The sequence below is a fragment of the Geotrypetes seraphini genome, chromosome 12 (assembly GCF_902459505.1).
Source record: "Geotrypetes seraphini chromosome 12, aGeoSer1.1, whole genome shotgun sequence".
NCBI classification, from domain to species: domain Eukaryota; kingdom Metazoa; phylum Chordata; class Amphibia; order Gymnophiona; family Dermophiidae; genus Geotrypetes; species Geotrypetes seraphini.
The window spans coordinates 78990226-79005391 of record NC_047095.1 but is presented as its reverse complement, the minus strand read 5'-3'; the positions used below and the strand labels follow the sequence as shown (position 1 = coordinate 79005391).

General features: G+C 49.1%; 1 protein-coding gene across 1 annotated transcript in view; it reads right to left on the bottom strand.

Annotated features, from left to right (window-relative positions):
* Positions 1 to 15166, bottom strand: part of XPR1 (xenotropic and polytropic retrovirus receptor 1) — a 391618-nt gene that overhangs the window by 148823 nt on the left and 227629 nt on the right. Inside the window, 2 exon segments of the mRNA XM_033916345.1 lie at positions 3811 to 4011; positions 4013 to 4035. Of these exon segments, the coding sequence (XP_033772236.1) occupies positions 3811 to 4011; positions 4013 to 4035 (224 nt within the window).

Below are 15166 nucleotides of genomic sequence, written 5' to 3'. Positions count from 1 at the left end.
TATGAGGGGATGGATATTCAAAAGTAGGGAAGGCAAGCAATTCACTACACAAAATTCTCGATCTGACTGGGCTGGGCTGATCAACCCCAAAAGCGACTGTTGGGGACCAATCGAAAATGGCTTTTCCGACTCTCCCTGTTCTCTGCTGCCCCGAAGCTCTGCCCCGAATGTGCATGTCCCACTCTCACCCTGAATCTCTCCTGCCACCCCGATCACACCTGTATCTCTCTTGCCGCCCTCTCTCTCGCCCCCGATTTTCTCCTGCCACCCCGCTCTTGCCCTAAATCTCTCCTGCCACCCCGCTCTCGCCCGAATATCTCCTGCCCCTTCCCCGCTCCTGTGGTTTTTAAAACCACAGGCTCCCTGGCCTAACAAAAAAGTAAAAAATAAAAAAATAAAAAGTCACGGCTCAGACACATGCCCCCACGCGCCAATGCCCCAAAAAAGGCAGGAGGGAATGCCAATTCCATCCTGCCACGTTAAACCCCTTCTGGCCGGGCACAGCCCACCTCTTTACCTGTGGCAAAATAGTCCGGCCAGCTGGTCGGGCCTGCCCCTCCCCCACCACAAAAAAAAAAGTACTACAGGAGGGATGCCAACTCCCTTGTGCCACCGCCCCTCCCAATTCCAGGCCCCCCTCCCCCGTACCTTTAATGGAGCAGGAGGTTTGCTCAAACCCCTCCTGCTCCAATGCCTTCCCGCGATGAGTCTGAGGCCGTAGACCCCATCCCCGGCGCATCAATGCGATGCACGGGGTGGGGCCTAAGCGCCCTGACTGGTTCAGGCACCTCAGGCTCCTCCCATTGGGAGCAGACTGAGGCACCTCAGCCAATCAGGGACTTAGTGAGTACCTAAGAAAGTCACGGATTGGCCAATCATTGGTGAGCGTGGGGAGAAGGCTTCTGGCCAGTGCCTGGACATGCCTTTTCTGCAGTTGTGTGTGGTGGCGGGCGGGGTAAGCATGGAGAGAGCTTCATGTACCTCTGCCTCATCTTAGAATTATCTCATCATTTGATTAGATTACACTAGCTTGCTGTTTCGTCCATTCTGGTACCAAGCAGGTCTTTCGGCAATCAAAGCCACAATAAAGGCATGTTGACAAAGAGCCACAAGCAGGGCCCACCTCAGTCTTCTGGTTCTGTCCATCGCATAAGGTTCTGCAAAGCAGATGAACAAATCCAACCCAAATAACAAATAAATCCCAACACACATTTACAGTGGCTCCAAAAGTTGCAATTTAGTGCATTTCCACAACGTCGCCTGTCCGGTTGTCCCCACACACAGCTTTGGGACGCTGTCTCTGAAAACGGGACCATTTCGGCGTCCCGAAACTGTGCGGTGGGGACAACAGAACATGGGATCTGAAAAAGGGATATGCTTAGAAATTTATATGGTATTATCTGACTATTCGGAATGTCTTTCAGACAATGGATCATAACTGATAATATACGTGGTCTCAGTTTCTGGCTGTTTATTGAACATTTCTGCAGGGTAGTACACCGGGCACAAGTTCCATCCGGTGCTCTGGGGCATAAGATTGGAAGCACTAAACGTTGGAAGAGAGATTGGCCTTGGGCACCTGCAACACTTGTTTGGTTTTTTTTTGAGCCCATTAACAGCCTGAAAATGTCAAAAAGACCGCATCAGCCAAATTGATAGCTGAGGAAAATTGAAGGCAGTCAAGCCCTTCGAGGAAAAAAGAGAGGAAAAAATTGTTCCTCTTTCAATTTCTTTTTAAAAGATATAAATTTAAAAATAAGTTAAGAATAAAAGAAAAAATGCATGAGCGGGAAGGCAAAAGGCAAAAAACTGAACAACGTTCAGACACACCGACTTCTTAGTTCCTTGAGAAAACTAAGAACTGAGGAGCCACTAGCCTGCTTCGGGCAGGAGGAAGCACTCACACAAGTGCTGTATGGGCAGTTCGCGAACCTCTTAAGTTCTTAAAGTGGTGATGCACTTTTAGTGGTGGATTATCAAAATGGCTTAGCGAGATCTCTTCTGAGTTTTCTAGCAGTCTATGAAACTGCCATGCAAATGTAGTACGAGGTCATTTTAATTAAATGATCAATCCAAGCGATCTCTAACCTTCATGTGCCACATTTGCAGCCAAAATTTGCAAAACCGGTCTGAGCCTGTCATATGCCTTTCTTCTGATCCGTGCCTGAGCGCTGATTGGTTAAGGCACAGACAGGGAAAATAAGGTTTTGACAGCTCAGGAACCCCCCCCCCTCACACACACACACACACTCAAATTATAAAAATAAAAACAAACCCCAAAACAAAAATCAGAAGGAGAGATGCCCATTCTCTCTTGCCACGATCGCACAATCATCTGACACTGCTAATCCCCCTTCCTCCCTGCAGTGGAGCGTGTGGCACAGTGGTTAAAGCTACAGCCTCAGCACCCTGGGGTTGTGGGTTCAAACCCACGCTGCTTGTGACCCTTGGCAAGTCACTTAATCTCCCCATTGCCCCAGGTAGATAGATTGTGAGCCCACCAGGACAGACAGGGAAAAATGCTTGAGCACCTGAATAAATTAATGTAAACCGTTCTGAACCGCCCTTGGGGAGAACGGTATAGAAAACTGAAATAAATAAAATAAGATGCCCACTCCCTCCCACCGCCAAGTAACACCCTCCCGAATCCCCCCTCCACTGCAGCAGAGTTGCCCCACTCCCTCCCACCACCGCTAAATGACCCACCCACCTGACACCCCTCTCCCCCGGCAACGGTAAAGATGCCTACTCCCCTCCCGCCGCCATGCAACCCTTCCCCCCCGTGCCTCCGACATCCTCCTGCCCCCTCTCCTTTACCTTGTTTTTGATGGCTGGCCAGAGGGATGCCTACTCCCTCCAGCCAGCAGGCCTGCCTCTTCAAAATGGCAGGCCTTCCCCTCCCCAATGCATCTTGGGATGAATTGGTGAGGGACCTAAGGTTCTGATTGGCCCAGGTCGTTTAAGGCCCTCCTATAATCTTCGCTACTCTTCGTCAGCCTCATTTGCATGAGTGTTTTTTGGAAAATAACTCGCTTCTTTTTAAATTGCTACAATAACGGCTGCGACAGCAGCCCATCAGTTTTTAACGCACATTTTTGAGAATCTAGTCCTTAATGAATTAAAGCATGGCTTGTAATCAAGCACAAAAAGTGGGTAAAACTATATTTTCAAATTATGCCTTGCCATACTACTATATGTAAAGAAATATCAAAGATAAATCAGTTCTGCAATTAATCTGATTATAATGGCATTGCTCAGTCAGACTTTTTAAATTTGACTGTGGAGGAGAAAGAAGATGGACTTCTGGGACTGAAATGAGAAGAGTTCATCTCTCATCAGCCACAACAGTGGAGGAAAACCACCATGTAGCATGAAGACTTCCACAACAGTTTACTGGCAAAGTTAAAAATAGATCCAAATCCAAACACATCTTTTACTTCTCCAATAAACTGTTGTGGAAACCACAGTATGTTTTCCTCTGTTGTGGCTGGTCTGTCATGTTTGCCTCTTCTGATTCCAGAGTTCATCTGTCAGGCTGTGATAGCTGCTGCAAATAGCAATCTAACTTTATTCACACAGATCTTTTGGTTTTAGCTTTGGAGAGGCTAAAAAAATGAACTGTATGCAATATTAAGCTTCTAATACATGCAACATTAAGATTCTAACGTACTCTGAGTTCTCACATTGATTTCTTTTTAGAGTATGAGTTTCTCAGTTGCAGAAAGCTATAATTAAACATAAAAAAGACTAGACAGCAAGATATGGTCCTTACTCACTGTCATATTCTATGTTTCTGTGCTGTCTATGTACCTGGTAGTTCTGCAGCAGGATAAGGCTGAGGTAGAACTCACTGAAGGCAAGTTTCAGGTCTCGGATGTTTCTGTGCTGTACACGCTCTTCATGCGACAAATGGAAAACAGCCTTCCTGCGCTGCCGCAATGTGGATATACCACTGCTTTCCCGCTGAGTATCCAGCGATGACTGCAACTCATTCTGAAGGGTAGCAAATCGAACGTTGTGCTTCTGCAAGTTTTTCTGTCATCAAAAGAGAGAAGATTTATCAAATCTGGTGAAGTTAGCAGGTTCTGTGATACAGACCCTATGGAAGGTAATAGACAAGATTTATGCCACAGCATGAATATGCTCTAAACAAGAATCACTGCAGAAAATGTTGGACACCTTCAGCGGACAGTGATCGCTACTGGCTTTTGTAACTTCAATTTAATCATGATCAAGAACTGAAATTTCATTAGAAAATCCTTTATAGGGGGGCACGTGATGTCGGGAGGGTGAATGGATGTGCCTCTGTGTAGTTCCGGGCCGCGCTGACAATTCTTGCTTTTTTTACCTGCTTCTACCTGGCCGGCCCCAACACCACAATCTAAATTGGGATGGGTTGATGGCAGCAAAATCTACGTGGACCACGAGGGACAGGCCAAAAGGACCAGACGGCAAGATGGCAGAGCACCACGAGGCGCCTGTCTTTACACTGTAGGTGGCGGCGGTTCAGGAGCTTACTCGCTCACTCACCTTAGTTAAGGAAGACAAATTGGCTACCATATATACCTTCATGGAAGGTATTAAAGAAAGTTTGGATTCCCAGGCTGGTAGGCTCCAGTGTGCCAAAGATCGAATAGCCCAGCCACGGCTAACTTTGAGGAGCGCATTCGCACGCTGGAATCGGTGAACAAGGCCATGGCGGACCAGGAGAACAGAGGCCGCCGCAATAATCTGCGGTTTGTGGGGATCCCCAACACCATTCGCGATGTAGATCTGCGCCAGTGGCTGGAGGACTGGCTGCCTAAAGCTGTTGCCCTGCCTGACCCTTTGGCACCGTAATCTATCGAACGGGCTCACAGATTAGGGCTCCCGCCATGAAGAAGACTCCGGCCTCGGCCAGTCATCGCACGATTTCTTAATTACGCCCTGAAGGAGCGTGTGCTAGCTCACTATCGTAGAGGAAGGGATCTTAACCTGCAACTGGAGGGTCGCAAAGTGCTAATATTTCAGGACTTCTTTGCCCCAGGTCTCGTCGAAGCGCTGGGCCATGGCACCCCCACTGCAGTGGAGTTGTTCAAGCGCAATATACGATTCTCGCTGCTGTACCCTGCACGGGCCCGGATGACCTATAATAACTCTACCATTATTTACAACACCCCCGCAGAGCTGGAGGGGTCCATTAAAACTTTGCCTGCTTTGGCACCGGGGGACCACCGGGCTTCCTGATTTTGTTCTGCACGGGCCTTTACATGTGCCACTGTTCTCCTCACATGGTTTTGTTTTGGTTCTGTTGGCCAATGGGGAGCTGATACGAAGGCTTTGGTTGGCACCGGTCTAATGTTTGATGGATGTCGGCGTGGCTGCATGGATGCACGGGGCGACTTGTGTGACTGCTGCGGCTGGCTTATCTCCAGTGGAGGTCGCCATCGCCGCTTAGCCCTTGGAGCTGTGCGTCTGTACTTTCTGCATGTCTGCCTCACGGAGATAGCTGTTCCTCAGTTGAGCCATTCCCTGTCACCTTGGCCTTGGTGTTATGTGAGTTCGTGATCCTGTTTTCCAACTTTTGGCACCCATGACCATCGGAGGGCTACCTGTGGATATTTACTGTACTGTGCCTTGGTCATCCATGATGTGGGGCTTTGAGTGCACTTACATCTAATGCTCCGCTGGTTTGTTCCCCCACGGAGCCTGCCTTTTCGTTTTGTGATGAACCATGACTCCCTTGTTACCAGTGTCCTTGGAAGTTACTTTTATGTTCTTCAACAGTTTAGCTGTACGCTTTCTACTACTGAGCACTTGACTTATTGGATTTTCTGCTTTCCTTATGCTCCCAGTCTTGCAGTCAGATGATTTGAACCGGGCTTCCCCTGAGTAGGGACGTGGTCCTTGCGGGGCCTTGGCTCCTCCGGGTAGGACTGCTGTCTGTCGTGGTATGGCCCGGGGCTGCACAGTTGGGATGTTCTAGGGGTTGGGTTTTGCAGGGAGTTATCCATGCTACGATTGGGTTTTGGATTTGGGGGGGGGGGTGAGGGAGAGGGAGGGGGGTGTCTGTATGTTTGAGGTGTATGCGATGGTGTGCTTGGGGTTGTATGCTTGTTTTCTCTTCCGGAGGGACGCCGAGAGCTGGGGCTTTTTTTTGTTTGTGTTACTCATTTGGCTGCTGTGTGTGCTCCGAGGGGAGGGATACGGCTGGGATATCCCATCCCCATCATGTTGTATGTTCTATAACTGGTTATTACTGCACTGTGTTATTTATTAAGTTATGATCCCACTGAACGTGAAATCACTTAATGTGGCTGGGATCCACTCCCCCATCAAACGTACAAAGTTATTAGCCCTATCTTAAAAGGGAACGCGCTGACATCACTTTTTTTGCATAAGACCCATTTGACCCCTCTCGAACATGGCAAGCTCCGCAGGGAGTGGGTGAGCCAGGTGAGCTATGCCTCCTTTACAGCCTGGAAATGTGGGGTGGCTATACCTATACACAAAAACATACCCTTTCATATTCATAGCCAAATTGCTGATTCCTAATGGGCGGGTACATTATCCTAGTTGGGGAACTATGGGAGAAACCTTTAGTATTGTGTAATATCTATGCTCCTAACATCTACACACATGCATTTTTCTCGTCCTTGGTAGGTCACCTGGCTCCACATATGCTCCAGCGGATTATATTGGGTGGAGACTTCAATTTTGTAGCCCACCCCCAGTGGGATCATAAGCCAGCTACACCAGTATCGAAGGGCCATTTCAATAAAGGGGTGCACTTTCTTATGAAGGAGTTGGGCCTGCTGGATTCCTGGCACACCCTGCACCCGGATGAGCATGACTTCTCCTTTTATTCCCACCCTCACTCGACTTACTTCTCGCATTGACTACATTTCTTATCTCTGCTTCCCTCTTCCCCTCCATGACGGATGCCAGTATCTCAGCGCCTCTAGTATCTGACCATGCTCTCTTGGGCCTTGCCTTACAGTTTGGCTCTCCATAACAGTGGCCGTACTTGGCATATGTCACCCCCACCTCTTTACGGATGCTCCGTTTCGTGAGTTCTTTCTAGAAGAAATGGGACGATTTTGTCCATACCAATTCAGTGGGAGGATGTGGACCCCGTTATTACTGGGAAGCTAGCTAAGGCGGTCATGCGGGGGCACATTTCTAGCATATTCCGCTTCTTTGAAAAAACGACGAGATGGGGAGCTCCTTTCTCTGTCTACGGGACCTTGCTGCTTATTCGGATCTTCTATTTCTCACCTCGATGATACTACCAGACAGGCCATGAGTACTATTAAATCTAAAATTAACCATCTATTAGATCAGCGAGCTAGTCGCAATATATACTGTTACAAATATAAACTCCATCACTGGGGCGATAAAACGGATCGGTTGTTAGTCATATTTGGTGCGCCCTCATAAAGCGAGACACGTTATCACTTCTATCAAGGACAAGCAGTGAGCAACTCATGTTACCCCATCAGGCTATTATGCACACAATTTGTGCATTTTTACTCAGACCTTTACGCCGCTCAACCCTTTGATGTGTCTGCCAGCGATAAGTTCTTCCAGGATATCTTTATTCCTAGGTTGAATGACAACCAATGTGCAGCTCTTAATGGCCCCATTACAGGCATAGAGCTGCAAAGTGGCCATCAAAAAACTTTAAATTGGCTAAGACCACCGGGACCAGATGGACTTGGCCCTGGAGTTTTTATAAACTTTTGGACCCCTTCGGCTTTATTATCTTTACGGGACTACTTTATGGGACTATGAACTGCTACCCCCACCCCCCCGGGGAACACCCATAATAGAGCACACGTTATCATTCTTCCAATGCCTGGGGCGCCCCCGCTTGATGCCTTGGGGTCTTACTGGCCTATCTCTCTTTTAAATCAAGATGTTAAAATCTTGGCCAGTATTCTTGTGGCGCGACTTAACGTATCTGCCCTCTCTTATTCCATAAAGACCAGGTGGGCTTTGTACCGGGTAGGCATGCCTCCAAGAATCTTTTGAAGGTCCTGGCGGTGTTTGCAGTCTTCTCACGTCCTTACCGACAGAGGCTCATTGCTAGCCTGGATGTTGAGAAGGCGTTTGACATCTCTTCGGGACACTTGATCGCTTCGGCATCCGCGGAGACTTCATTGCTTGGCTGTCCACGTTGTATCATAAGCCTCATTCTCAGCTATTAGTGAACGGAGGAGTGTCGGACCCCTTCCCTCTCGAGAGGGGTACAAGGCAAGGTTGTCCCCTATTGCCGCTTCTCTTTCTTCTTTCCTTAGAGCCTCAGGCTTCCTGGATACGGTCAGGAACCCGCATTGGAGGGGCTTCGGGTGGGCAGCCGGGCATTCCGTATTAGCATGTTTGCTGATGATATGCTCTTATATGTTAATCATGCTGACCGAACCATGCCCGTCTTAATGTCCATCATTCGATCCTATGGTGTTTTCTCCGGCCTCAAAATTAACATCGATAAGACGGAGGCCCTTTTGTTAGGGACCTCTGCCACGTAACCATGGTGTCAAAGACTAGGCGTGGGTATCGCACCTGGGAAGTTAAAATATTTAGGTATCATGCTCTACAGCAGGGGTGCCCAACACGTCGATCGCGATCGACCAGTAGCTCAGGAAGGCAACGCGAGTCGATCGCGAAGCCCAACCCGGGCTCCGTGATAGACTCGTGTTGCCGCCTGATCAACCGGGCCGATCAGCCTTCTTCTCCAGTGTTCTCTCTAGGGCCTTTTAGCTGGGCGGTCCGCCCAGCTGTCATCTGTTGCTGCCGCCGCTGCTGAACATTAAAAACACAAAAAAACTGGCTTGGAGATTTCAGCCCGTAGCGAACTTATGCTCCAGGGCTCTAACGTGTGCATGCCGGCTTCCCTTCTCTTCCCTCCGAAACCGGAAGTTATGTCCGGGGGGGGGGGGGGTGGAGAAGGGAAGCCGGCATGCACATTTTGAGAGCCCTGAAGCAAGCGTTCGCTACGGGCTAAGGCGGGAGACATGTTAGTGAAGCATTTCCTCTTCTTGCTGCCGGGTCCTGCCTACTTTCTGTTTCCGCGAAGGCAGGACCCGGCAGCATTTCCCCCAACAGCTCCTCGCGATGCTGGTCGGCCGAAGCAGGGAGAGGTTGGGGCGTCGTCGTTTTTTGGGCGTGTTATTGGCGTCGGCTTTCGGGCCTGTTATTGGTGGCGGTTTGGGTCCTGGACCCCGATGGCAGTTTGGGTCCTGGTCCCCGATCATAGTGGCATTGTCTTGGGGGAGGGCAGGGAGAAAGAAAGAAAAAGGGCAGGCAGGGAGACAGAAGGAAAGAAGAGAAACAGAAAAAAAGGAAAGGGAGGCAGAGAGAAAGAAAGGGTAGGGAGAGAGGAAGGAAAAGTTGGGGGAGGGAATGAGATGTGGAGGAGAGGAAGCATACAGGCTAAAAGGGAAGAAAGATTGGATGCACAGTCAGAAGAAGAAAGTGCAACCAGAGACTCATGAAATCACCAGACAAGGTAGGAAAAATGATTTTATTTTAAATTTAGTGATCAAAATGTGTCTGAATTTATATCTGCTGTCTATATTTTACACTAAGGTCCCCTTTTACTAAACCGCAATAGAGTTTTTTAGCGCAGGGAGCCTATGAGCATCGAGAGCAGTGCTGGGCATTCAGCGCAGCTCCCTGCGCTCTAAAAACTGCTATTGTGGTTTAGTAAAAAGGGAGGGGGGTATATTTGTCTATTTTTGTATGGTTGTTACTGAGGTGATAGTGCATAGAGTCATCTGCTTTGACCTCTTTGAAAAACCCTGGAATATGAATGATAATTAACATTTTCTATGCGTACAGTGTGCGTTGTGTTTTTTAAAAATTTTATTGTTGGTAGATCATTTTGACTTGGTCATTTTAAAAGTAGCTTGCAAGCCCAAAAAGTGTGGGCACCCCTGCTCTACAGGGACCCCCGCAAGTTGTACGCTGCAAACATCACTGCTACCATTGGACGGCTTAAAACCCTCTGTCTTAAATGGCACTCGCTCCCTTTCCCTGATGGGTCGAGTGGCGTTAGTGAAATGGTGTTATTTCCGAAACTGCTATATCCATTGCAAACAATTCTTGTCTGGATATCACGCACGGACGAACGTTCTTATCAATCTATTATCCGTTCTTTCGTCTGGAGGGGGAAGGTGGCCTGTATCAACGCTCTTAAATTGTTGCAGAGTACAGATAGGGGGGTTTGGGCTTATCCGATCTCCCTGTCTACAATTGTTGCAGCGTTTTCTATGCTGGATCCATGAACAACTGGTATCTTCACGTCGCTTTTCCTCTGCAGATTTACTTGAGGACTGTTGCTCACCCTGGTCTTTTTCATCTTTCATTCATCGGGATGGAGGCGGAGGTGGGGCGCCTTGTTTCCCTGCTCTCCCATTCCTACTTCTTTTTCATAAAGCCTGGAGTTGGTGGCGACTGCAACAGGGTAGGCTGCCTCATGTTTCCCCTTTTCTTTCTCTCATTCACAACCCTGATTTTGTTCCTGGAGTGTGAGATATGGCAGGTCTGAGGGGACGCACCGGGCGTGTACGACTATGGGTGTTGCCCTAGATCTGGGGGGAGGATTGTTCCCTTCTTTCACTCAAATGCAGGCATTGTGGCAACTATCTCCCGCCAATGTTTACACTTACCTTCAAATTCATCACTACTATCAGTCCCTGATGCGCACTCAAGGGGATCACTGGGGTTATGGCACCTTGGACTCGATCTTCCTCTCCATCCCCACTGACACTAACAAAATATCCACTTGGTATAGAGAGGGGAGGGATAGAACGGGGGAGAGGTGTTTAATTGTTCTGGTGGGGGAGTGAACTTCTGAACTAGAGAGTTGCGCGGGGACAGAAATCCCACCCATCCCCGCTAAAGTCCCATCCGTCCCCACCCGTCCCCATGAGGACTCCCACCCGTCCCCGCGAGGAATCCCTCTGTCCCCACCCGTCCCCGCGAGGAATCCCCTACGTCCCCGCCCATCCCTATAAACTTCAGAAATAGTTATTTCAGTTAATTATGCTACTGAATTAAAGGCTCTGGTATAAACCCATTTAAAATAAACAAAAAGACTTTATTAATTTGGAAATATTAATTGGGAAGAATACATACTTTGTAAACGGGTTTCTACCAGAGCCTCTAATGTTTATAAATTTTTATCAACACAACTAATATACTACTTTATCCTGAAACAAAAAAAAAAGAAAAAAAAAAAAGAATTTTTTTTCCTACCTTTGTTGCCTGGTTTCTGCTTTCCTCATGTTCTCATTCAATTCCTTCCATACACTGTCTCTCTCTTCTCTCTGCGCCTTCCATTTGCTCTGTTACTGTGCCTCTCCCTTTCTCCCCCCTTCCAAATTGGTCTGGCACCCATCTTCTTCCCTCCGCTCCCCCCATAGTCTGGCATCTCTGTCTTCTTCCCTGCCAGCATCTTCTCCCCACTCTCTCTTCCCCATTTCCTTTCAGCGTCCTTCTCCCCCCTCTGTCTTCCACGTGTGCTTTCAGTGTCCTTCTCCCCCGTCTTCCCCATGTCCTTTCAGCGTCCTACTCCCCCCATGTCCTTTCACGCGTCCTTCTCCACCCCTTTGTCTTCCCCATGTCCTTTTCAGCGTCCTTCCTCCCCCCTCTGTCTTCCCCATGTCCCTTTCAGCGTCCTTCTCCCCCCGTGTCTTCCCCCCATGTCCTTTCAGGGTCCTTCTCCCCCTTCTGTCTTCCCCATGTGCTTTCAGTGTCCTTCTCCCCCCTCCCCCCTCCCCATGTGCTTTCAGCATCCTTCTCCCCCCCTGTCTTCCCCCCATGTCCTTTCAGGGTCCTTCTCCCCCCTCTGTCTTCCCCATGTGCTTTCAGAGTCCTTCTCCCCACCTCCCATCATCCCCATGTACTTTCAGCGTCCTTTTCCACCCCTTTGTCTTCCCCAGTGCTTTCAGCGTCCTTCTCCCCCCTCAGTTTTACCCATTTCCCTTAAGCGTCTTTTCTTCTCCACTCCACTCCACCTTTCCTTCCTTTCTCCCTCCCTGCCCCTTACTTTATGGCGCTTCCCCACCCGACCGACAACAGAACAGGTCCGGTCGGACAAACCTCCCTGCCCTGTAGCAGCGGATCTAAATTACCTTCTTACAGTAGCTGGAGTATTGAAGGTTTGTCGGCCGGGCCTGTTGTCGGTTGATTGGGGGACCTGACCGGCTGTGCACACTCACTTCCCCCCCCCCCCCATGGCTGCACCCGGGGCGGATCGCCCCCCGCTTTGGAAGCCACTGCCTTCTCCCTACCTGCCCTGCCACACACAGCCGACTGGAATTCTTCACGATGTCAGCACTGATGTCGGAGGAAGGGAGGGCTTTGCTTAAGCCTTCCCTCCGACGTCAGTGCTGACATCGGGGAAGACTTCCGATTGGCTATATGTGCTGCAGCAGGGCAGGAAGAAAATGGAAGACGAGGCCTCGCAGCAGGGCAGGTAGGAACGGCATTGAACTCCGCGGGAACCCCGAGAGCACGAGGGGCGTCCCCACGGGATCCCCGCGACCCTATGGGGCGTCCCCACGGGATCCCCATGACCCGAAGGGGGAACTCGCGGGTCCCGCAGGATTCCCGTCGTCCCCGATCCCATGCAGCTCTCTATTCTGAACTCAAGCAGGATGTATCCCTCCATATCAGGCTCCTTTTCCAAACGCTCTACTGTCATGTGAAAGCGGTGACCCTGCAGGAGACACAATACAAAATTCTGCACCGCTCTTACATTACACGAGCCCGAGGACATGTTATGGGGTTATGGCCTGACGATAAATGTCTTAAATGTAAATCCAACAGGGACACATTCATTCACTCCTTTTTTGCCTGTTTGAAATTGACTCTCTGGGATTCTGTAAAGCGTTGTCTGGATGATCTTCTGCATTGCATGATGCCATGGAATGTACCTGCTTTGTTATTAGGGGATGTCCATGACCTTCAAAATCATGGCTTGGACTTCCCCTCCCAGAAATTTGTTTTACATGCGATTCTTTTGGGGAAAAAGCTTATTCTGATATATTGGATCTCTGAGGAGGCACCCTCCTACACCCTGTGGGTTGCTCTGATGAAGCAGCAAGCCCGCTTTGAGCTGGACACATACTCGTCTCGCCCGCAGGTACAATTAAAGTTTTATTGTTTCCTCTGGCAACAGCTTTTGGACATTGATGCTTAATTGCTACTGATTGTTTTGCTGTGCAGGCTTGAGTGGTATCCCAGACTTTTCCTTTTACTATGGTTCCCCTTTCGGCATTTTCCGGCAGAGAGAGTGTGTTTGTGTGTTCATGTTTGTGAGTGTGTGAGAGTCTGGTTGTGCCTTGTAGTGTATGGGTGAGTCTTGTCTGGTTAGAGTAAGCTGTGCCTGGGTGATGTTTGCTTGTGTTGAATCGTTTGGGGGATTCTGGTTGTTTTCTCTATATTCAAAATGGACGGGGGGCGCTGGCTTGCGAGTGGTTTTAACACTTCATTCTGCCTATGCTGGGGTTCTGTTGTATCATTCTTGTTCCTTTGTGAGCTCTATCAATGCTTGTATCACTATGTTCCTGTATGATACACTGTTTGATCTGATGTCTAGTGTTGGGATCTCGTTGTCCAGATGCCTCTTGTGTCAATAAACATGATATTTAAAAAAAAAGAAAATCCTTTATAGAAGACTTATTTTCTATTGTCATTATAATTTTAAATTATCGTATTTTTCACTCCATTAGACGCACTTTTCCCCCCCCCCAAAATGGGTGGAAATAATGGTACGTCTAATGGAGCAAGTACCCAAAGCAATACCCAAAGCGCCGCCCCCCCCTCCGTTAATTTATTTTTAATGCTGCCAACCTTCCTTTCTTGCCAGCCCTCTTCCTCCTCCCCCCCGCCTCTCCCCCACACGGCTGCCTCCTCTTCTGTTCTCTCACGGCATAGCAGTGCACCATGCTGCCTGCCTGGTCCCATGCCGCTTCCTGCGAGTTAACAGAAGAGGAGGCAGCCGTGTCTGCATTCTAGGCGGAAGCGGCAGGAACCAGGCAGCCAGCAACCCTTGTTCACTGCTCTGAGCGAGTGAGGTGCCAGAAGTAAAAAAAAAAAAAAAAGGTACCCACGGGGGAGGAAAAGAGCCGGGGCCTGCCTGCTGCTTGCCGCCTGCCTGGAGAGTGAGGGGGGAGAGGCCAGGGCCTGCCTGCTGCCTGTCTGGGGGATAGGGAGAGGCCAGGGCCTGCCTGAAGAGAGAGGCTGGGGCTTTCCTGCTGCCTGCTAGGGGGGGAAGAGGCCTGCCTCCCTACCTACCTACCCGCCTGCCAGCTACTAGGCCTGCCTGCCCGGTGCCCTGTCCTGGCCTATCACTAGACCACCAGAGGGGGGGACCGGATGCAGAGCATGGCAAGGAGTGTGGGATTGGGTGCAGAGCCTGGCAGGGAGAATTTGGTTCAGAATGGTTTTTTTTTCTTGTTTTCCTCCTCTAAATTTAGTGTGCATCTTATGGTCAGGTGCATCTAATGGAGCAAAAAATACAGTATCCCTCTCCCCCCAAAAAATCTGGACTGTGATGAATATTGAATATCATGTTACAGTGAAGTGATCATCTGGTATCCAGTGATCACTGCAATGTACAGTTTAATATTAAGATGGGTACAGAGAGGACTCATTCAAAAGCAAAGGTTCTAGACTTTAAAAAAAACAAAACACAACTTTGTTCGGATGGGGGATTACATCAAGGATGGGATGGGAACTTCTGGAAGGCGTGGGAATGCAGTGGGCAAAACTGAAAGGAGTAATTGTAAAAGTGACAAACCTCTCTGTTTCTTGAGCTTCTCTTTGCATGGCTCAGGAAGGCAGGCATGACCTTTCACTGTGTCAAAGTAGACTCTCAAATATTCCAAGCACCGAGTCAGCTGTAGCTGACGCTTCCTATCTTGAGGGGGCTCTGATTAGCCAATTGTTCAGGTGTAGATACACTAGTATGCCATCCTGAAAATATGAGCCTCTACCAACACCATCACCTTGGTGAAGGTGCACAGGGCAATGGCTAATCCAAAAACTGGACATGCCTCTGAAGAACATAGAAAATGTGAAGATATGCCTCCATTAAATTTAGCGAGGCTAGGAATTCCCCTAGAGCCACCACCACGATGACTGATTGGACCGTTTCCATGTAGAAATGTGAGAT